This window comes from Neodiprion virginianus, chromosome 6 (assembly GCF_021901495.1).
Source record: "Neodiprion virginianus isolate iyNeoVirg1 chromosome 6, iyNeoVirg1.1, whole genome shotgun sequence".
NCBI classification, from domain to species: domain Eukaryota; kingdom Metazoa; phylum Arthropoda; class Insecta; order Hymenoptera; family Diprionidae; genus Neodiprion; species Neodiprion virginianus.
Window position 1 is genome coordinate 5,159,386 of NC_060882.1, and position 23,783 is coordinate 5,183,168.

The following is a 23,783-nucleotide window of genomic DNA, read 5'->3' on the forward strand; positions in this document are numbered from 1 at the left end:
TCGTTTTACGTTCGATCCAATTTAAGGGGCGTATCGATTAAAATAGCCTGTATAATCGTAGACGCGATTCGCTGCGTTTACACCCGACACGCGCATACGCGTATGTAACGTATGTGCTCGGAAAGAGAATGGCTAGAGTATTTTTCTCACCGATTCGTGGGACCTCCGCGGGTTTATACTCGAGAGAAGTCATGGGAAGCTCGCGACTCAAAAGTGTAGCAACAACGGTAAGGTTGCCGCTGAGGGTAACGCGTCGAGCGGAAGGTGAGTGCCAGGTAATGGCCCCGAGTGCCTACCTCGAGGACAGGACGTCGTGTCAAAGATGAAAAAGTTGGCCGGGGAGTTTACAGCCTTACCTGTGCGGCTACCGCTTCGCTCCCCGAGTCACATTACGCGTTATTTATCCTTGTTTTCATTCGCGTTCAGCGCTCGTGCAGTCTATTTTACATCGTTAGGTGCGCCTCGTGTCGTAATTGCTTTTTCCAATGGGAAAAAGAAAATTTATACTTGACACCTGTTGACCTGCGCGTGCGAGTCAGAATTGCGGTGTACAATTTTCCGCAACACAGGTACTCTTGTGCCGAAATTTTCCAGGCATTTGCGATTAAAGCTCCGGTACGAAACTTTCGGAAAGGGATGAACGGAGTGAGTACCGATTACGGTACGGATCTGTAATACCGTTCAAAAGGGATTGGCTAGTTCTGCTAATCTCATGACCGCCGGCCCAATTCTCAACTGGAAATTCTGTCTTTCCAAGAAAATTTCTATAGAAATAGAATGCGTTTCAGAGTCAAGGGACAGTTTAATTTACGAGGCATCGCTACGCTGGTTCTGGTGAATTTTCCTCAACTGTTTGCCGATGGTATGAATGCTTGCGGTAAAGGCGTTCAACGAACAGCCCAAGTGTTTTTGTTATTCGTACGTCTCGAGACCGCGGTTAAAGAGATAATTGCGCTCGAATAATCCTTTCATTTGACACGCGGTTAAGGTGATCGCCGAGACAAAGTCGCGGGTCAAAGTTCGAGGGCAGTCTTAAAAAACAGTCGTTGCGCTCTTCGCGTAATTAGCTGTAAGCACTAAAGCTTTCACGCCTCGAAAGAATCTCGACGTCTTTTCAATTCGACGTCATCACTGAGAGCTTGAGATGGATCTGACGGAACCGCTGCATTATAAGTATTTCACATTTTACCACGCAAGTCACACGGAGACACTCGTCGAAACTCCTTGTGTCAAAGGCTCGGGTCGCTGCTTAGAGAGTCCTTTTTGCGACGGACATACGTAGGCACATGATTCGTTATGCAAATGGAACGGAGAACTGCATCGCGCAGGTTCCGAAGTACAAATCACGTCCCGCAGCTCGGGAAAAAACTAATTACACATGTTATTACAGATACACGTGTATATATATATATATACACGTGTATGTGTATTTGTAGTAAAAAATGTAAAAAATGTAGTCATAAATTTACATCCGATGATTCAACCGTGCAATGTACTTCGCTTGAATATTTCTGCAGTACAAGTTTGTATGTACATCGATCGTACGTTGAATTTAGTAATTAGCATCGTCAAGTCGTTATAGAGTTTAACGTGCAGTTATACGTTCGGCGATTAACACTGCGGTTGTAAAATTAACGCTATTGTTGTAACTTTTATTGCAAACAGAGAAGAAACAATTACAACACCGCGGTGTGAAATCGGTATTCATAATTTTTTCACTTTGTGATTATACCGAATTCAGAAACAGAAGTAGAAACCAGCGAGCAGTCAGGTTATCAACGTATTATACCCGTAGTGCGTCAGTATCATTGCTCTGAAAACAAGTTTCCGCGTAAATTGTACGAATTGCCGTAACATGAAAACTCCTACGTTGTTCTCAACGTGGAATCAAGCCGGGTATTTCCTCGCCTCATCTCGGAGGTCCGAGTCTCGGTTTTCGAATTAACGATCACGGAATGTCCGCAGTCCGTGATTTCTTCTCCATGCTTAGGAGCGGGATTGTACGGCATGTAAGCAATCGGTTTCGCCTCGGCATCACGTCCGGAATCCCGTAAGTTTCTTCTCGCAGGGCGGCAACTCTTCCGATTTCAGAGCCTGATCCATGATCCAGGATCCAAGATGCCCGCCGGTGCAACAACTATTCGCTTATTCCGCGCGATTTTTTCATCACGAAGAAAGATCTGTCTGTTGATTTAAAAAATAGACAGGTGTAGGTTTAGGCGCTTAAACAATTACGATCGTTCATCTACCTGAACGATGTAGATCCGTCGTCAAAATGGCGGGATAATGTTACAGCCACCACGAGTAAGGTAATTCATCTCCGAGTCGATGGCACAAAAATTACTGTTATTCACCCGCGTCCTGCCTGCCGCATGTTTCGCGGATTAAATACCGCGAGCGGGATGCATTCTGGGTCGAAGGCGAAACTCGCACTTTCCGACGAGAAGAGAGTCGCTGCAACGCTGCGGCGGATAGCCGCGAATTCTTCGGACCATCGTTATCCCTCGGCACGATTTCGCGAAACGATTATTCATTCAGCCTCGTTCTTCGAATCTTCAAGTTATCCTTGGAAATTCAGTGATAAAAGAAAAATTCAAATTCGATATTTTGATACATCATTTATTTACTTTCAACAAAATCAACATATTTATAAGTTAAACGTTCGTCGAGCGTCGACAAAAATATATTTCAATTTCAATTACTTTATTACGAATTTTTATTTTCTCACGTTTTGCTTCATCTTCGGCAATAACTCGCACAAAATCATTCGAGACAAAACATGAACAGCTTATCGCACGCGTAACAGTAAATTGTATTGAAGAAAAACAAGCACATGCACTGTAAGTTCGTCGATCGCAATCATTTTTTGTCCAGCTATTATACCTACGCATGCTTCCAAACATTTTTTTTTTTTTTTGTCTTTCTTTATCGTTACATCGTTATCTGTATCAGTTCCACGCTGGAAAGAAATCTCCCCCTCAAAAAAAAAAAAAAAAAAAAGGGGGGGGGGGAGGGGGGGAGAAAGAAATAAAACGAAATAAATCACCCGATCATCGTGCACCGGAAATTCGGTCCGCGGCTACGTTACGAACTACGCGAATTATCCGCAAAGATCAGCCAAGTCGATCTCCGAAGGTACGTATGTAAAAATACCTGATATTCTCGAACGGCTCTCAAGTTCAGTGGCACCGTGGCGGTTAGCTGCGCAGTTTTCGGTCGCTGCCTATCATCCTCCATCCTACACGGAGTGACTCGCTCGAACGAAGACAGAAACGACGACGTTACGCGTCACGGCACTTACCTGTGCCAACCGTGACGCCGTTACTTTGTTCATCTTGGTTTTCTTTTTATTTATTTATTTATTTATTTATTTGTTTGTTTTTCTTTTCTCATTTTTTCCAATATCGATCACGCTCGTCACACAGGCGTACCATTTTTCCCGAGGGGTTCGCAGTGCCGAGAGAGCCAAGGGGAAGATCCAACGAATTATTTTGGATCGGGCTAATCGCCCCGGCTGCTTTCGAATCCGTGGAATTTTACGTCGAGACCGATCGGTATAACGAAATCGATGAGTGGTCCTCAACGGGCCCGCGTCTCTTGACCATAACCGGTAACCGTTAAGCAACCATTTATGCACTCTCCGCTTGTAATACGTGCCCGATCGTACGAGTGATCTGTGTCATTGAGTGACCTTGAACATATTACACCCGACGTCGAACGATCCGCTGCGAACTGCACGTACTGTATTGATTTACAGCCGCAATTCGCACTTGATCGCGATACAGGCGAGCCAGTCTCGCACTTGTAAATCCGCGAATTTTTAACATCGCCTAACGTTTATTACACGACGAAGGAGAAATATCTCCCAACGTCGATACGGGTGTCGAAATCCCAACGACTCGACGGAGAGATAACTCGGGTCGGGTATTTGGGAAATTTTCACCGTCGTCGATCTGAATTTCAGACATCGATAAAAGCCTCGAAAAATGGGACTCGCAACACCCATTCAACCTCCGAGCGAAGGCTGCGATCGATTTCATCCGCTATTGCATTCTCTTCTCATTCGTGCGTTATTACAGACACGCCACTAACGCAGGGTGGTCATTGATAATTACCGCATTTCAATGTCTAACGGTATAACAATAAGATAGGTCTACACGTGACCACGCCTTGACCGTCACGCAGTCGGCTCTTAGTTTCAACCCAAAGGAATCGTGCGGCTCGTGCAGGTACGTCCATCCTCAATTTGTGGAAAACGCTCGGCGATGGTTTATGGGGGATCCGCCGGGGGTCCTTCCGAAGTGTGTCGAGGCGTCGAACAGAGTCGTTGGGCCCTGTGGTCCCCGGCTAAGTGCCGACGGTTTACCTGAAATTACTATATTACCCTTTTGTTCCTAATCTCCAACCCCTCGCTCCGCACCGGCGTTGTTCGCAGGGTCAAGTTTTATGCTAATTTTCCAATCTCTCGGGGACGCAGTCAAACGGCGACCGACAGAAGAAGTGCCACAAACAATTTGGGAAAATCCTCTTACAGCGGCGACTGTTGTGTACACAACTGCTTGACATCCTGACTTTGCCAATAACCTACCACGTACCGTATTCTATGGGTTTTCACGCGGGGAAAATTTGGCAGGACACTTCCAGGATACGGGGATAATCCGTATTGTTAGGGGCATTTAATTAGCTGTAACGATTCATTTCGCAAAACTTTTTTGTAATAAATATACGCTCGCTTTCGAATACCGGGAAGTTACGAATAACTCTCACCCGATATATCTTTGAGCCAGTCATCGATTCTAACCGTTCGTTTAATCCGTTCCGAACGGTTTTCTGGAATTTCGATTCGACTGTCGATTATTTCAACGTATCTCGGGTGTTAAAAATTCTGTTTCCGTTTACGACCCTGCACTTTGAAGTAGCTTGAAACTCGGCTGAAAGATGATGTACAAGGTCGATGTTTCCGAAACGCGAGCGATGAACCGAACTACACGCGAATCGGTGCATCGGTAGCAAATCCGTAAGCAAAGACGCGAATCGTAAGGCATGCAATGGAAATAAAAGCCAGGCTATTAATACAACATCCGCACCGGTATCTCTGTCCTTTTTAAAACTTATCCGCGTGTCTATCCGTCCATCTGTCTGCCTGCCTGTCCGTTACGTAAGATAGGTATTCTCCGATAAATGGGTATCTGCAAATAGCGATAATTTGCGAGCCTAGCCGTACAGCTAACTATGCCTGCTGACTCGCTTTACGGCTAGAACAACCTCAGCAGCACTATAGGTAAGCTGTTGTGACGCGAAAGGCGCGCATAAGATCAGGCGAACGCACGAGATGTGCCAGTCTTCGCCGCATTGTAATATTTTGCTCATAAATACACGTATGTATAATATACAGCTGTACAATAATTGTGTATTCGCAGCGGTAAATTTTGCAAACAGACGCAAACGCGTAGGTAAGCGTTGTAAGCGAATGTGTGAGTGCGATACTCCTAAACCCGTCGCAAAAAACATATATCCATACGTGAAGAGGTCGATAGATAATTTACCTTGTACAGAGAGCTTTTTAGAGGAACCGTAATTACAGATATACAGCTAGGATGACGTAAAGCTGAACGTCACCGATGAAAATAAAGCTCTACGGTCGATCTTCGACGAGGAATAAACGAGAAGAAAAAGACGCGCGAGCTTTGAAAAGGAACAAGGTAAATAAATATTAACGAGCGTTTTAACCGCTATACGCCGTAAACCGACAGCTCGTCTCGTATCCAAGCTGCGGTGGTATACCATATCCGTCAATTGCGTCACTTCGTCTCATACGCACAGGTATAAGAACAACTCCGTGCACACACGATTCTCCGCTAGTCCCGACGACGTGTGCCTAGATATTACAAGCCCAACTCCGACACCGACAAACACACTCGTGATTGCGAGATTACGATCGAGCTCGAAGCCGGGCTGGCTGGGCTAAGAGTTGCGCAACTCCTCGCCTTACCCTTGACTTTGACTCGAGACTCGAGTTACGCCGCGGTATAATTGTACGATACTAGCTCTGCTCTAGCCTAGTGTGTGCACCTACCTATCTGCAACGCGAAACTACCTCTGCAACGCGATATGTATCGGTGAATCGGTCACCGTATATCTCCGGGAGTGCAGAGGTGTGCAGATCGCCGGGAAAACCGCAGCCATGTTTTCATCGACTCGCGAGCCCGGAGCCAAGGTGTTAAGGACGAGATAAAGCGACCCCGTTTTATACACGGTCATCGTTACGCGGTCGGTTCAACGTCTAACCGAACATCCTCCTCCTCCTCCTTGTTTTTCTTCTTCTCCACTCTTGGCGGAGGAGGGACCACGCAGAGGACACCCGGAGAAAGTATGTACCGGGTCTGTTGCACGGTCCTCTGATCTCTCTCACCTTGGACTTGAGCCACCGAGTCGCGACGAGCCGGGCGTGCGGTGTATCTATTATAATACTACTCTCTTCTTCGTGACCCGTTATAAGATTTTGCTTTTTACTCAACGAAGGTTGAATCGTTCGGTGTGACGGATCGCGAACGGAAGAGGGAAGTTTGAGACGATGGGTGTACGCGATCCGAGTTGGCGAACGCGGAAGTCCTTTCGAAGGTAGGAAAAAAGGGAGATGATAGCTGAGAGAGAGAGAGAGAGAGGAAGAAGGCTTCCTCCACACGCTCGCCACATGCCGTGACGAGTCAAGTCTCATTTTTATCCCTCGGCTTGTTATTACACAGTCTATGAACGCACGAGTTAAGTGCATCTTGTGCGATCTGTACGGTTGATGATCGTTACCATTCCAGTCATGTTACGTGCTTGCTCATGTACGGATGCCGTGTAAGCGCGTATAGTGTTCAAAGACGGGAGCTGGCCAGCCTATATCTTTTCATCTCAAGCCCGGCTAACGCCGCTAATAGGTTGCGTTTTAACACATGTCGAGTACTATTATTTCATACTCGCTTACGGGCGGTGGGCAGGATCGGTACAAGCGGAAACTCGTTTTGGTTCGAGAACATCGCGATGCCGGAATGGACGTGGATCCTGTCTTTCGACTTCGCCTCTGTGTGCGCGAATATCAACTTGTGACGTAATGCTCGTGAGAAATATTAAAGTTAATTGCCAGAACGGTATATAACGCGCGTGTTATGCGAATAATTTAACACGTCGGGATGACGATTATACTTATTACGATTCGTCCCGCAATACGGAATATTATACCGGACGATTTTACCAAGGCGGATATATCATCAGATTTACGATACGATCGAAGAGGTGACCGCCCGCCTGCAGCCATGTTAGACGTCGCGGTTACAAACGATCGTTGACAATTTTTCTCACATTACTAATTATACTCCGGGTTCTCGATCGGCAGCTGCAGCTGCCGTTACTTACACGAAGAAATTAAGGAAAATACCGATCGACGGTACGATCCTTTAAATTGTCTCGAACTTGATTCTTTGACCTGATTTTCGTTCCAAGGGTTCCGCAAGCTTCCTTCACAGAGGCAAATAGGTATGAAATTTGGAAAAGAATTACCGACGACGGTATTTGCGTTCCGTGCATCGATGAGATCGAACGGTGGCTAGTGACAACCTCTCTTCCAAAGCATAACATTCCAAAAAGACCAGAGTTCAACGAGATCTGATTTCAACGTTTTCGTTACGAATGGAAATCGCCTCGCCCCGAAAGACCTGATTTTAGGGCCCCGCGCTCTCCACGAATTATATCCGTGTGCCGATCTCCGGTTCGTTATATAGCCAAGCTCCGAGGCTTGGTGAACCCGGGAGCAACGCTATATTCCAAAATGTATACCAGACGCATCTAGGAGCCAAATCACGGGAATATAAACCGGATAGATATACTTCGTCGTGTCGCAGAGAACCTGTCACGGTTTACGACTCGGAGGAGAAGAGGGTCCTCCAAGGATCAGCCAAAGAATTCTGGGCTACGTATGCAGGTCGCCCTCGCAGCTCGGCGTCCGTATAGTTTCCCTTCCTCGTTTTTTTTATATTTTCATTTTCTTTTTCTTGTTTTTTTTTTCGCACTCCCGCGAGACTTCGAGGCATCGATAATACTTGTTGCTTTATGAAGCAAACGCCCTCGCGTCTTGAATTTCGATGTGCGCTGCACACTGCGGACTTAGCAGGTATCCACGGCCGAGATAAGTCGAGACAACCGTCTAAGAATAGGATATAACACAATGTGTTACGCGAAAAACGAGAGGGAAAAAAATTTCCGAAGTTGCATCGGGTGCGGGAAGATCGTTCGGTCAAGGTTTTGGTCCGATCTGTTCGATAAGGTGCGACGAACGTCGATGTGTAAAGAAATTTGATCGAGCGTTGCGTTCAAACGAGTAAAAAGATAACCTTGACAGTACCTACAGACAGAACGGATGAACGAAGTGAAAGCATAAACGTGACGGTGTGGGTAAATCCTAGGTACACGTGATATGTAACAGGAGTGTGGTGAAAATGTGAAAAATTGATTTACGGTACAGGGATAAATGAGAACCTCGTTGCACGCGATGCGAAATTAAAACGATACCTCGCCGGAGACTTGAACGCGCGGAAGATGCATAGCTTCGGAAATTTCACCGCGGCAATGTGTTCGATGCCTATTAGTAAATTGAACGCGCGAGATATGTTTGGTAACAAAATTACCGTAACCCAATAACGTTACGTAGAAGGTTACAGAGAAGTTTGTTACTCCGGGGTTGACCGCGGTGTTATACAAGCAAAGTTCCAACTTCTTCACCATTCGAAAGTCAATCAACCGATACGTTCCGCGTTGGATGAGAACGATTGAAAAATAATGGTTAAATCGATGCACGCGTATGTGGGTAACGTGTGCATTATAGGTGAAGGAGAGACTCGTCACGACGACCGGTTAACGCACACACATCCATCCATCCATCCATCCATCCATCCATCCATCCGCACAAGTCGTGTGTGCGGTATCCGAGTGTAATGCCGTGAGGTTCGAGGAGGAGGCGGAGGTTCGCCGCACGCAACCTTGCCCGTTACGCGCATGCGTCGTCTTCCCTCCGTGCGTTTCCCTCTTCCTCTTTCTCCCTCTCCTCCCTCTCTATCTCTCTCTCTCTCTCTCTCTCCCCCCACCGTCGAGCGGCCATTCCGAACGGCAAAAGAAGGACCCAAATGCAGCGCCGTCGGCGTCGGCCGCAGTTAACGATGGTGGGGGAATTCACGGCCGGCGGACTCTCAGGGGGTCCCGTCCAAGAACTCTTGGACGTCTCAGTCGCTCGCGAGATTTCAGTCGCAGAGAGCGTCGGTCCGAGTTTTGTTGGTACTGTTAACGGTTAACCGAGGAAAATAAAAATAAACGTCATACGTAATAATAATAATAACAATAATAATAACAACGAGAAGAAGAAAACAAATAAAAGCTGCGCCGATAATACCCTTTGCTTTGCGTTGCTTTTTTTTAATTACTTTTTTTTCTCGTTCATCGTTCTGGACATAATATTTCTACGTGCATAAACGTGCGAAGTGTGACAAAATTTATTATACTCCACCTGTTGCATGTGTATTCGATTTTTCTATTCCCGTACACGTACGTATGTAGACTTTTGTTTTTAGGAAAATTTTTTTTCTTCGTTTATTTATTTATTTATTTATTTTTTTTTTATTTTTTTATTTTTTTCTCACCTTCGTTCTCCGTACGTGTATCGCTTGTGTTTTTCGACGGTAAAAAAAATAGCCAATCAATGCTGAACTGTAAATAAACTTTATCGGTGATTTGATTTTTTTTGGATTGTCTTAAAGCCGTGTATGTTAATCGACGACGCGTTAAAATTAAAGATGTGCCGTGTATGAAGAGGATGAAAAAACAATTGTAGATAAATGTAAGAATCGTTGAGACAGGAAACTGGCAACTGGGATGAATGGAACCCCTCTTGATCGAATACGCGATCATTGGTAGCGGGTCGAAAGTGTAACATAATCAATGCGATACATAATCGTATAATAACAAGCAGTGCGCGGGACCGAAGTGAAAGAACGTTGAAGGTAGTAGCTGTTAAAAATCGTTAGATAACCGGTTGTTAAGCGGTATATAATTAGCCGAAGATACGCTCAACCGTATCAACGTTCTCGTCCTTGAACTTAAAACATTCCCACACACGGTCGGCCGATATTAAAATTTATACCCCGCGAAGTGCAAGTACTCGGTGTACTTTCTCTTTTATCTTTATCTCGGGTGCAACCGCAAATCAAGCGCGATACTCTCGACGATACTTTTTACGAAACACACACACTCAAAAACACCTGACCGACAGTGAGCTCGGTTCAAATGGTGTCATCAACGCACAGTGAAGTGTCGGGAATTTGAAACGCATCTAAAACTCGTTCATCGTTGCTGTAAACAGTGACGTGGTAGAGCGTGAATTCGGTACAAAATGCCGAAGATATTTTTGATAAAAAATCGGCTGCACCAGCAGCAGCTCAGACTACTCGAGACTCAACATCTCAGCAAGAGTCCACCACCATCCTCCGGTAAGGAGAGTCCTTTGGGGGGATCGGAACCTCTCAGTTTGATCGTCAACAAGCACCAATGTGAGTATGCGTATTGCTACACCTATGCCTAAATAAGTCGACAAAGCTTGGCTTGTGCATTATACGCGCAACGGTGAAAGCTCAGGAGCGAAAATTCAACGACGTCTAGGTGTACGTTTAATCGAACCGCGTCGCGAACCAGTTTCGAGAAATTGCGCGCCCGGTTTGCAGGTGCAACCACCTGAGATCCGCAGGTGTATCAGGAGTCAAGGTCAAGTGCCAAAGGCCACAAGGACCCGGAATCCTGCGAGCTTAACGACGCCTGAATCGTCCAGGATTCGCGGACGCCTTTAACTGCTTTCCGGAATCCGGGATCCGATTCGCGAAAGTCGAAAAAAAGTAGACCGAAAAATAACGGTGGGATAGCCGGCGTTGCTGCTGCTGCTGCTGCTGATGCAACGGTATTGTGAGTAGGCGGCAGCCGATGGACACCTACCGGAGAAGCCGCTGGTATACTCTCGGGACGCATTATAATCCTAAAACTGGTTTCTCGAAACGGGGGAAGATCGTCCTGAAGCTCTGCCGCGCCTCGATCTTCGCCTCGAAATACGAAAATTTTCTTCCCCTTACCGCCGAGCAGATCGTCGCTCTTTCTTTTCTCCACTCGTTAACGCGTAGCGATCGAAAGGTGCAGTCAAGCTGTTTTATTTTTCAAGCTGATTATTATCGGGGTGTAAGAGATAGTTGCGTCTATTCGCACGGCAGCATATTCCTGTAAGATGAGAAGTAACGGCGTTCAAAATCCTCGCAAACCCGTCGAGTATTTGTAACGAATCTCGCGACTCGTCGTGCTCGGCCGCAAACGCCGGCGGTTCCTCGGTATCGAGAAGAGGGCAGGCTCTCCTGCAACGGCAACACGTCGCCGAGGTATGCGATCCAACCGCGGAGACCTCGATGCCTGGGAAACGACAACCGTCGAGTCACGAACCAGCCAGCCGGCACATATATTGACCATATTCGGCCGACTCGACTCGGTGACTCGCCGAGTTCCCCGGCCGAAGAATCCGCGAAACGTGCAATCGAACCGTGAAAATTTGTCCGAAACGCCAGTTTCCGTTTACCATTCGTCGCAGGTACCTGCCGTACCAGCAATGCGAATCGGAATCGAATCCGTAACGCGTCAACGAGTCGTACATTATCCGGCTGTCTTGATTTCGAGTAAATATCGAGAATCACGTCGTCGCGTTGATTGCTGGTAGCAACGAAATCGAATCGACGAAAAGTCTGCGATCTTTTCGCGCTGTAAAGTCGCCGCACAGCCGCTCCGCGTATCGCGGCTCGGAGACAATACTTCTTCACCTCGTGTAATTGCCTCTCCGTCCTCCTCACGGTCAGGTATAATATTATAGAGTGGTGAGCGGACCGGTGGCCGGGGGTGGGTGGGGGGCTCGGGACCAGTTCTTACGGGCCCGGTCTCAGGGCCCACGACTGAACGGGCCCCGTACAGCACTGCGCGTATATGTGTATAAACGCCGAGGCCTGCGTGCGGTGGAAGGGACGGCTACCGGACGGATTAGACACCCACAAAAGCACTGCGCGAGAACGATGCGGATGCGTGTTTATAACAGGGTAGGTATCGCGTCGAGGCACCTGTGCAACGGCTTACAGTAGCGAAATTACGCGAGCGCCGGGCTGGAACGCGACGAACGGTTTTATTCTACGCCGTGTCGTCGTCGGGCGGACTGATAAAATACCCGCGTATACCTTGAGGCCCGACCGTGCGGATTCTCCGCGAGGTCGTCATCGCGGTCATCTACCGGGGCCAGGGCCGCGATAATTCTATGCGGAATCTGGACGATTGCGAAGTCTAAGATGCCGGTCGCACCGTCGATCGTGTCGTACGTAGAAATATGAAAAATTTCACGATTGTGCAATTACCCGTTTCGCGATTCATCGGCAGGTCGGATGAATTTCTCTTTCAATTATTCTTCCGTTATACATATGTATGCGTAGAAATTATTGCGACAGGTCAACTCGGGGTTTTATTTTTGCAATCGTATTGCATGTTTGTAGTAGATGAATATTGAATATATATATATATATATATATATATATATGTGTATGTATGCACATTAAATTTTCGTAATATTTAATTTTCATTGTTACATATGTAATTTTAATATCTAGACTATGCCGTATTACTATTCGTATAGTAATTGTAAAAAGTAAATCGTTTCGATTTGGTTTTTATCCAAGAGTTTTCCGTTCCGGTAACTATTTGTGATATGAAAAACCAGCGTACAAAATTCTCTGTGCACACAAGTTATATACATAGCGAAAATTATACATTATTCATAATTTATAGATATCTGTATATTTTTCACAGCTAAAATAATTAAACAGAATTTTTTTATTCAGATCGCAAAACTATATTTCGAATCGTTCCGAATGTAGATACTAGTTTACTAATGTATGCAGCTGTTAAACTCTCGTCGATATCGTTCCAATATATTATGAAATTGTTATTCTCGCGATCGTCGTGAATTGTACCAAATCATTAAAAAAAGCTTTCGAACGACGCTTGCCGGGCAGCCGATGATCAATCGTCACTGCAACGCATATGCCGTTATATTAAAAATTACATATCATCATGTACGCGCGAGTTATCGTCCGTTACGAGTATTTAGATGTATACCTATGCATGCATGTATACGCCTCGTACCACCGCTTGGTACAAAGTCGAGAAAAGTGATAAATAATGACGAAAAAGGTTGAGGCAAAGAAGTTGATGCAAATTTATGAAAGCAATTTTTAAAAACACATAATCCCGTCAAGCCCATTTCCCAGGTACTTTACATACGTACGGATTACGAAACCCACTCGTATACATATATAATAGCTGCTCGTTTCAACGATTTATATAGCAAATATTAATCACTTGATCGTAAATAACGTAAGAAATATGCGCGTGTTAAAAGTTTGGTATACATATATATATGTACATACAGGGAAGGTTTATATGGACATATTATAAGCACATAACAGATATCGATTCGAGAGCCTTAGAAGTATATAGTAAGTACCCGAAATAGGCAGGAATCTGTTGCACATCCAGAATTAAATATATTCAATACAAATAACTTGATGATTGTTGAATAAAGTCGAGGTTTAACTTTCCGCACTTGTAGCCTCAGCGTGGTACGAACGTACGTGCGATATGCATATTCCCGTAAGACTGAAAGATCTCTAAATCACTGACGGTAAAATACAGCGGCATGCTGCACCGTGTATATACGGTATATAACAGAGGGTCATGCACAGCAGGTTAATATCACCGCAAGCCTTGTGTGTGCGGTGCAATCGGGCAGGTACATTATATGCCTGTTTATTGTGCTCCGCACGAGACGAGGGGCCGATTGACGATCAGAGCCGTTGAACCAGGGAGCGCGTAATAAGAACCGCGATCAACAGCCGTTGGTACATGCATACATACATGCATAGGTATATACCACCTATGTTGTTTTACATTCCTTTCGCGTTATCTGTATTTTTAGTATTAATTCTTCTTTTTTTTTTTTTGATTTTTTTCTTTCCTCCTTTCCTTTCGTAGCTTATTGTTTCTCCTTTCGTCATTTTTTCAATAATACGTACGTTACGTAGGTAACTGCAAGGATGCATGTATGTACGGATACGTACCCGCGCATACTACACCTGCAGCACAACGAGAGAGAAAAACCTCACTCACGATACCGCTATAAAAGTGGGTCTCGCTCTACTGTTCTTACGCGCTCTCCTGTACCATGTGTGTATGTGTGTATGTACAGGTACCGATGTTAATGTACACGTATGCATATGCGTATGTATATATATATATATATATATATATGGCCGTACAAGGTCGCGAGGACGCGAATATCGTGGTACATACATATATAGGCGTGTCTCTGTGTAATATTTGGCTTGCAAAATAATATACTTGTGTACAATACACCTGCACTTAGCTGTATTGCTAATGCTACGCGCACAGTAAACCCGCGTAATTGCTTATACGTTGTGGATTTGTTTATATAGTTACTTAAACATAGTCGAGTCGTTGCAATTAAAAAATCGCTTACCTTGATTATAAATACAGGGGCAGGTATCGATATCGTATATAATCGAATGTTGAATTTTTTTATTTCTTTTTTTTTTTTTTATGCCTCTTATATTCTTATGGAGAAACTGATTCGCATATTACAGCCGGTTATGGATATAGTGAACTGCGGTACCGAATCGGACGCAATTCTCTGATGACGCCCAGTTTTGGACCCAATACGTGATATTTTCGGTTTACAATGAGATGTAATGGAAACACGCTGCACATCGTGGTCCAGCTGTTTCTTTTCTTCTTCTTTATTTTTCAAACTCCTAGACATACGTTTGTCTCTTTTCCCTGTATACCTAAACCTCGATCATTGGTACAACGAGAATTGGAACGGAAATGAAAAAAAAAAATAAATAAATAAAGAAAAAGAAACTTACAATTGCATATCGACAGACGTGCAGTATTGAAATATCTCGGTTTCCTCTATCGACTTTATCAATTCAAATACACAACAAAACGAATAAATGTATGCAGGCATGTACAAATAACCCTGGGTAGGGTAAAGTACAGCATACATGCGGAGAGAGTCATTCAGTAATTCAGTCAGTCAGACAGACAGTCCCTAGGTGACCTGACGTAATTGATCGTGTGGTCGATTACCGGCGCACATCCAGATTTCACTTTCGGTCGGTCGACGAACAACGCGGCGCTCTGAAAACTGCACGTGAATCGTCTCTGTGTACACATACACGCGTACACGCATACCTAGGACCAAATATCCTCGCACGTATAGGTCTGCCTGTGTTATAATTTGAGTGTGCGACCCGGGCGCCGTCGATCATACATAAGCGTACATACCTGAAGCGCCGAAGACAGGTGGCCCAAGGGACGAGAGGAGGAGGAGGAGGAGGAGGAGGATGATGGCCGTAGAACCACAAGTGGAGAGGAGAGGAGAGGTCGCCGTTAGGCGAACGCGTTTTACCTGACATTGAGCCTGTTCCTAACGCGGAATGGCGCAACGACTGTCACCGCGCCGAGTTTACGCGGGTATAACCATGCCTTCATGGGTATACGTATTACACATACGCATGGTTGCGGCCTGCAATCCGCACATGCCTACACAGACGCGTGCGGAATACATCGAATACACGGATCCGTGATCGCGGATAGGAGAATTTTAAAACGATTATACCCTCTTAGCGACGATCTACATATTATACCCATGCGCTGTTATGCCGTATACATTTTATCGGCCCGATGTTATAATAGCTGTATTATTATAGAGGCGTATGTTATTATAAACTTGCTCCGAAGACATCAAACCTTTCCCATGTGCTCGACACTCGTATACCTACAAGTCGAGTATTTGTGTGTGATTACTTTTATTGTATAATGCGTAGAGCGGAGGAATTTAAACAGCGTCGCAATCGGATACCTGAACATTTTTTAACACATCTATATTAACGTAGCGAACAAATGCGACGGATAGCAGTTACCGAATTGACTCGTTCTACCCGTTATAATATAACACAACGGAGCGCGCAGGCGAAATGGTAAAGCGGTGCTGGCATTGACCTGAATTTTCCCTGTGTTTTAACCGTACACACGATATATGTAGGTACATAGGTACGTATACATACATATTGTGCATGCCCATAGCGCCCGACGAGAACGGCGATTGGTGGATAATGCATACGATGATGCGTAACCTGAAGTGATTCGCGTTCGAGTTTTATGCCTGTTAAGATTAGAACCCGAGTAGGGGGGTATGTGGCTAAAATTAAAACGGATACGCTAATGGCAAACCGTTAACGAGACACGATTCTCTATCCGGGCATTCAAGTCTCGGATATTGCCGAGTTTTGCTCACACGCGTAGCCTCCGGGTCTTTATCCGTTTTATCCGATTTATCCGATTTCGTATCCCTCTTGCTCGCGAGTGATCTCACACTTGGCCGTTATAAGATCTAACACTTTGGACCGAATGGTTTCCTCCTCGACAATCTTTTACAGCGTGTACCTGCACGTACAGGATTATGTCACGCACACTTGCTCGCAACGCAAGCCCAGCTACAAAATTATACCAGATCTTAAATGCGTATATATTTCACGTACGTTTACTTACACCCATGCACAACGTACGTAGATACAACACTTGACTCGGCAGGCAATGGCGGGCGAACGGTGAGCGATGTTAGCGCGTTTTTTCACGTCCATTCCATGCCTCTATCTCCGAGCGTGTTCTCTTCGCCTAACGTTTTTCCCCTCTCTTCTCACCTCTCGCACGTATATCCTTCTGCCCACGGCGCAGACATTAGCATCCCGATCACGAGTCACGGCGTTTACGTTCAATACATTACGTTTATAGCACGGACGACGGCGCTTTGCTTTGCACCGTGTGTGCCTAAGGATTTTGGTGGTGCCACACGGCGACGATGCCTCGTCCTCGGCGTATCCTCACCGTTTCTTCTCCATAACCACGTCCACGCGTTATGTGTGTACCTATAATGCTTTCGAAGGTTGCTCAATGATTTCCAGTTTACGCTTAGTCCCGGCCGGACAGCCATTTTCGATCCTCTTGTAACGCTCGGCGTTAGAATGCACGTGACGCAAGGCCCTGTTACGCAATGCGAACGGACCACTAAATAAAACTGTACAATTTTACGTCCTCAAATTTTTTCAATTCATCGTTCTCGCACTTACCTGCTACTATGTATCTACCTACATCCGTAACAATTCCCTGTCCAGCTCTTCCGCTCTACAGATTCGATTTTCGTTACTGGGGCGAACGAGGTTGCGGACAAAAATGTCCAACAATTATATATACACGAATTGCGAAATGAAAAGGAATATATAAAGTAACTTATGTACCGGTCTGCAGACGCGGAGTCGTGCGCATGGTTCACGGTCGCCCGATTTACGCTCGAACGCTGACGTCCTCGTCCCGCATTCGATAAAATCGATATACTTATATTTCGCTGTCAAAGTCAAGAGAATTAAGCCGGCGAGACGCGACTCGTTCCCAGTTTTTTCCCCCACATACATACACCTTATACCTATATGTGAGTATTTTTATTTTTTTTTTCTCCTACCGGTCTGACCGGTACCCGCTGCACAGTCTCGTTCGCGACTCCTTTTGGGCGATGCTGCGGCGTACGGTTGCATATGCAGTGCGTTTGGAGAACAGGTGGTAATTTGCAGGCAAGAATAAGTAATCGATTTTTTAAATTTCAATTTCTTTATTCTTTGAATTGTGGGAAAATTTAAGCTGTTTCGTTGAAAATTAATCACTTTATCGGACGCATCAAATATTATATATGTGTAATACAACAGTCAACTGTGCGGCTGAGCCGTCGTAAAGGTCAACCGATTAATACAGCTTCGAAATATATGTACGTACAGTCCAGCGTTCCGAGAGTTCAAGAATCTCGGCAACGCGTCGTTATTGCATATACGTATAGGTGTGTGTATGGAAGTAAGAAAAAATAAATAAAAATCAAAAATACTCGGCATCAAACCGAATTATATGATGTAAATTAGCATGTTCTCCGGGACGACGACTTAATCTTGGCTAAATTATACCCGGAATCGCGTCACGATGCAACGGTTTAGCATACTGCAGATGAAACGTTAGGTAAGAGAGGGAGAGTGAGATGAAAAAAAGGAAGAGGAGAAATACGCTGAACCCGTTTCCGACGCGCCAAAAAACAATACAGGTATAAGGCACGGTCAGATGGGCGTTGGATAGCGACCTTCTCGAGTTGATCCGGGGGTCAGTTACGAGCTGGTCATAGCCGAGAGACAGAGGCGAGATAAGAGAAAAATAGAAAAAAGAAAGGTATAAATAAATAAATAAATAAATAAATCAAGTGTCGGGTTCGAGGAGGAAACGAATTCATGAATAAGTGCGCAGCGCACACATACAGCGATTTGCGTATCACGCCTGTATCTACTATATTCCGGTATTTCTGTTTCGCGGGTTTCAGTTTGCACGTCATTCTGCATGATACAGGTATACATCTGCACTCATGCTTAAACCGTGATGGAAAGTTGGCAAAGTGTTCTGAAATTGTAATTAGAATTGAAATTGAAATTGAATTCATCCGTCAGCCTATCTGCACGGAGAAACGGAGTTTTACCCACGAGAAACCGTCGCGCGCGGCAGCGACGTCGACGTCCCCGCTCAAACCGACGCTCTGACATGAAGAGAGATAGTGATGGAGAGAGTGGTGGGGAGAGGGAGGGAGCGATGTAATATTGAAACGAAGGTGTATGCTGAACCGGGTCTCTTATCTATGTTTCAGATCGCGACAGGTCGGAGGAGGACCGAGCAACTACTCCAGAATCGCTGCGCAGCACGAGTCCGGTTGGGTCTCCTCCTCCACCGCCGCCGCCTGCGTCGGGAAGACCGTCGACGCCGACGAACACCCTTCCGCGACGGTTCATCTCCAGCATACTCGGCGGCGATGTGCCATACGGAAGCCGGGGCCACGTGCTCACACGAGCCGAACGCAAGGAGTACAGCAGCCCTCCGATTGCTCCCACCGAGCAGCTACCAACTGCCGAAAAAATCACACTTCCACCGGCTCAGACACCCCCGAAAACACCGCGCGTCGAGCCGCCGACTAGAGTCTCTGTGATTCGGAGGGTCCCGCCCCAGGCGCAAACACCGCGACGTGAAGAGACAAATCTCGAGGTGCCGAGGACACGGGAACCGGAACAAGAACAGCCGATAGACTACGCGGTGCCGAAGAGGAAGGGCGAGGTCGAGGAAGAGCGCGGCAGAGACGGAGCGAAAGCCAGCTGGATCGGGAACTCGATCGCACGGCCGCTTTTGGCGATGCGTTTGTCGAACACCAGTCAGGTCGTGCAGGTTGTTCACGTGGCCGCCGGTCACGGGAGGAATTCTTCCGGTACCGGAAGCGGCGGCTCGAGTGGCCAAAACTCCGGCTCCTCCGGGGGCGGATCATCGGGTGGCAGCGTAAGCTTCTCGGGCGGCGGTGGCGGGGGCGGCGGAGGCGGCGGATCCTCCTTGGGGGGTGGTGGTGGCGTTGGCGGAGGAGTCGGCGGCGGAGCCGGGGGCGGCGGAATGAATCCAGGAGGAAACGGGGGTCGCGGTAATTACGGACCCAGCTCACCGCCGACCGGATCCTTGCCGCCGTTTTACGAATCCCTCAAGGGCGGCAACAACCTCGCCAATTTTGCCAACCAGTACAATGGCAGTGCCGGAAATACACAAGGTACGTATAAAAGACTTGTGGTCCGCGCGAATGCGATGAGACATGTGCCGATCATCCCACTTCTCGAGACTCGCGTAGCCCGTTGTATGCTTCATGATTCATTTCGTGACGATTTCAGGAAACAACTACCTCACACCATCGCCAGCGGTGGGAATGGAGTGCGACACCGGTCAGCAGGACCTCGGTGGACAAAACCAGTACGGTGCGCAAGAGGGAAAACAGTACTCGTTGCTCCAGAACGTCTGCGCCTCGTACGGACTGACCTTGAAAGAGGAGGAGGACTTCTCGGCGTACAAGATTCAGCCCGGTGACCTTTTGTCCGGGCAGTACGGCCCCTACGACGTTAACGAGACGGGGATGGTAGTGGACATAGTGACCGGAGCGGTGGTGGATCCCCTACATTTCACGGCGACCCTGAGCAACTTCCCTTCGCCGTCGGATCACACGGCCCTCCTCGAGAGCCTGGGCGATGCGGCTGACCTATTTTTGCCGAGGTTGCCAGCCAACGAGGGCGGCAACGACCTTCTGGACGACTCGCTTCACTCGCCACCCTCCTCCGGGAGCACGATAGGTCAGGACGGGCAGATATCGACCCCAGTCGAGCCCAGCGTTGATCCATTCCCGGAGCACAGTATCGCCCTCGCCAGAGGATTCGACGCCTCCAGGTAAGAGGAAAACACCGAGAAACCGACGACACCTGGATTCGGTAACGCCAAGATTCGAACGTACGACAAGAAACTTAGCGATTCTCTGTTTTATTGCAGGAACTACACCACGACTCAGCACTTCAACGGCACCTCGAAGATACCATCCACCCTCAACTATCCTCCCGGCGAATCCAGCTATCAACCTCTTCCCAAAGAACGCCCAGAACTGGCTCTCCACATAAACCAGCAACAGTCGAACGAGCCCCAACTTCAGCAGCTACAGATTCAGGTCCAACTTCAACAGCAGGGTGCCTCGTCCTCGCCCCATCAACACCATCATCAGAGTCTTCTCAGTCCTGGTCTCAGTTTCACCGGAAGTGGTAAATGCCCGATCCCGCGATGAAAAAAATTCTTTGCCCTTCGGTATTCGTTCTCATGTACGGTTTTGTCGCACGAACTTGTCATGCTTTCAGGTCTTGACCTCGACTCGGCCAGTAGTGCCGGTGGCAGTCTGCCCAGCCCCGGAGCCGCTAGCTGCTCCCTCGACACCGCCTCGGCCAGCGTGTCATCGCCCAGCACCATGATGGACCATGGCCAGGTACCCAGCCCGGCCAGTGTCACCGCCAGCGTGAGTGCAACTTCCGCAATCTCCAATTCCAAACATACCTCCCCGGTCGGAGATCCCCCGCTACCACAGCGCGTCAACGTCCTTCAGCAGCGGGTAAGCACCCTGGATCGATAGAGGCAAACGCATACGTAGTAAATTCCCTATTCGCGAAAAGATACGTTAACTCACCAGGTATCCTGGTACGGTTTGAATTTTTGGCAGGAGAAAATTGAAGACCGTTTTCCAAATACGGAAGTTATCTCAGCGAACACTCTGGGGTACCAGCTGTATAGGTATTATTAATCTTTGATAATAGGGCACGGCAGATTCGCTAAGACGTAGTGTCCATGATCTGTCGTAAAGAATTAAACAATATGAACTATGTAGGTATATCATGTACAAACACCTGGTAGCTAAAGACGTGAACGGTCAAACGACATCGATGAATGCTAACGTAAGTGCTGTAGTAATGTTCTACCGATTTATTTCGTCGGTATACGATAACACCGTGATGAGATTTTTCAAAAAACATTGGACACCCTCATAATGAGGATCATTTTAACGCTAGCGTAATGACGATTTTACAGCTCGTATCCGTTATCGAAATTAGTACGGCCACGAGTCGATGAACTGTTTCCTAATTTGATAATGTAGGAAACGTTGGTTGATATTGATTTCGTGAAAAAGTATCTCATACACGCTTCGAACCCTGTTTACGATGGATCACCTATATGCAATGCCAATCATCTTGAGTGCTTTACCGACCGCGCTGGGCCACGTATTTCGGTTTTGAAATTCCGCTAAGAAAAATGTCTCTGCATTTTTTGATTACAGTTGGGACTTCCGGGCGATGTACAGCTTGAATTTGTAAACGGTGGACACGGTATTAAAAATCCATTAGCGGTCGAAGGTCAGCGGCAAGCGGCGGCGACTCGTGAAGAAGAAAAAACCGCGCGCCCAGCACCTGGCAAAGTAAGTCAATAGTCGAGGATTTCGCTGTAATCCCGCGAACGGATCCCCAAAACATCGGTTACTGATAATCATTTACTCAATCTACTTCAGGACGACGATCCAAACAGATTCACCTGCCGCGTATGCAGCAAAAACTTCAGTCTTCAGAGACTCCTTAACCGCCACATGAAATGTCACAGCGATGTGAAACGCTACCTCTGCACATTTTGCGGAAAGGGATTCAACGACACCTTCGACCTTAAAAGGCACACCAGAACGCACACGGGCGTCCGACCTTACAAGTGCAATCTTTGCGAGAAGAGCTTTACCCAGCGTTGTTCTCTAGAGAGTCACTGTCTCAAGGTCCACGGTGTTCAGCATCAGTACGCCTACAAAGAACGCCGCACTAAGGTGAGTTGGGTGTCCTCGAGGATTAAGGGGTTACGGTCAATAATTTCGTTGCAAGGAAGGCTGAGACTTCAACCTGCAGTATGACTTCACAATGAAAACGAAAGAATTTATTGAGCTGTCTTTTATTTTAATAATATCTGGCATAAAAATAAAAACAAATATGTATCAGTTCCGATGTTGAATCAAAAAAATCTAACAGGTGTACGTCTGCGAGGAATGCGGCCACACGACGCAAGAACCGGAAGTCCACTACCTACACCTTAAAGACAAGCACCCGTATAGTCCAGCTCTCCTAAAGTTCTACGACAAACGTCACTTCAAGTTCACAAATAGCAACTTCGCTAACATGCTGCTGCAAGTTCGCACGTAAGTCCAAGTCTGAGAAATCAGAGAGGTGCGTATAGAGAAAGCGGAGAAGGGGGAACAAATGAAGAAAAATTAGGGGAGTTAGGTGGAGGTGCGGCCCGATGGCTGGCAGAATTTTTAAAATCTGAAAATCGACTAGTTCTGCAAATGACGGTCGTTTCTGGGTTTTCAAAAAGCGCAAGGCCATCGTTGGGACACATATGATGACCTGAGTCTAACGCCGGCATATTTCACGGCCGCGTTTTGAGGGAAAGGGAGTGAGTCGTATGCAAAAATCGTGTTTCTTATTTTCCATCTCTTGATGCGGGGCGTGAAATGGGCAGGCAGTAGGCCTTTTATTTAATTTTAAGGTAACTTTTAGCGGCAGTATTTAACTTTAATTGTAATTAATGATTATTCAGGACTATAGTAAGTTAATCATATATGAAAATACGACAACGGCATAGCTGAAGTGCCTGTAAACTCGGATTCAACGTTTCAGGAATGCTTATTTCACATTTATTTTAATTTTTTTATATTATTCTATCAATGTGCAAATGAACTGATAAAGAGACTTTTCAACGAGACTCGATGTGATTTTGGAGAGTTACGTTGCTTTCCGACTTGACGGGCGGGGGGCAAAAGATCTCGACTTTCGTCTCCAGGAATTGATGTAAACGAGAGACTATCATGATGATTTTCTCGTTGCGTAAAGTAACGACGTCGCAGATCTTTTGCAACACCGCATATGTAATAATTCGCCGTGGCTATTGCATCTTAGAAGACTTTATTGTAGAGTTCAGGCATGAATTACAGCTGTAAACAATTTTTTTAATTTAAATCATTGTCTATAATAATAAGCCTATCTATAATAACAGTTTCATTCGTCCTCATCCAAAACTCTCATTTGAAATTATTTAACACTACTAGTATGTTCGTGTAATTTGACATTGATTTGACGATAAAAAAAAAATAAAAT

At 46.3% G+C, this 23,783-nt stretch overlaps 1 protein-coding gene across 5 annotated transcripts in view; it reads left to right on the top strand.

Moving 5' to 3' along the window:
- The window catches only part of LOC124307542 (transcriptional regulator ovo-like), a 65,007-nt gene extending 41,431 nt beyond the window's left edge, over positions 1–23,576 (top strand). Inside the window, exons 1-8 of one of the 5 annotated variants that reach the window (XM_046769322.1) lie at positions 9,664–10,580; positions 18,908–19,843; positions 19,962–20,508; positions 20,587–20,870; positions 20,964–21,211; positions 21,932–22,069; positions 22,160–22,459; positions 22,659–23,576. In XM_046769322.1, coding sequence (XP_046625278.1) covers positions 10,424–10,580; positions 18,908–19,843; positions 19,962–20,508; positions 20,587–20,870; positions 20,964–21,211; positions 21,932–22,069; positions 22,160–22,459; positions 22,659–22,829 — 2,781 coding nt within the window. In that variant the 5' untranslated portion in view covers positions 9,664–10,423 and the 3' untranslated portion in view covers positions 22,830–23,576. Of the gene's footprint in view, positions 1–9,663; positions 10,581–18,907; positions 19,844–19,961; positions 20,509–20,586; positions 20,871–20,963; positions 21,212–21,931; positions 22,070–22,159; positions 22,460–22,658 lie in introns of those variants that run through there. The other 4 variants (XM_046769323.1, XM_046769319.1, XM_046769324.1 and 1 more) reach the window with 4 other exon arrangements.
- The last annotated feature ends 207 nt before the right edge of the window (positions 23,577–23,783 follow it).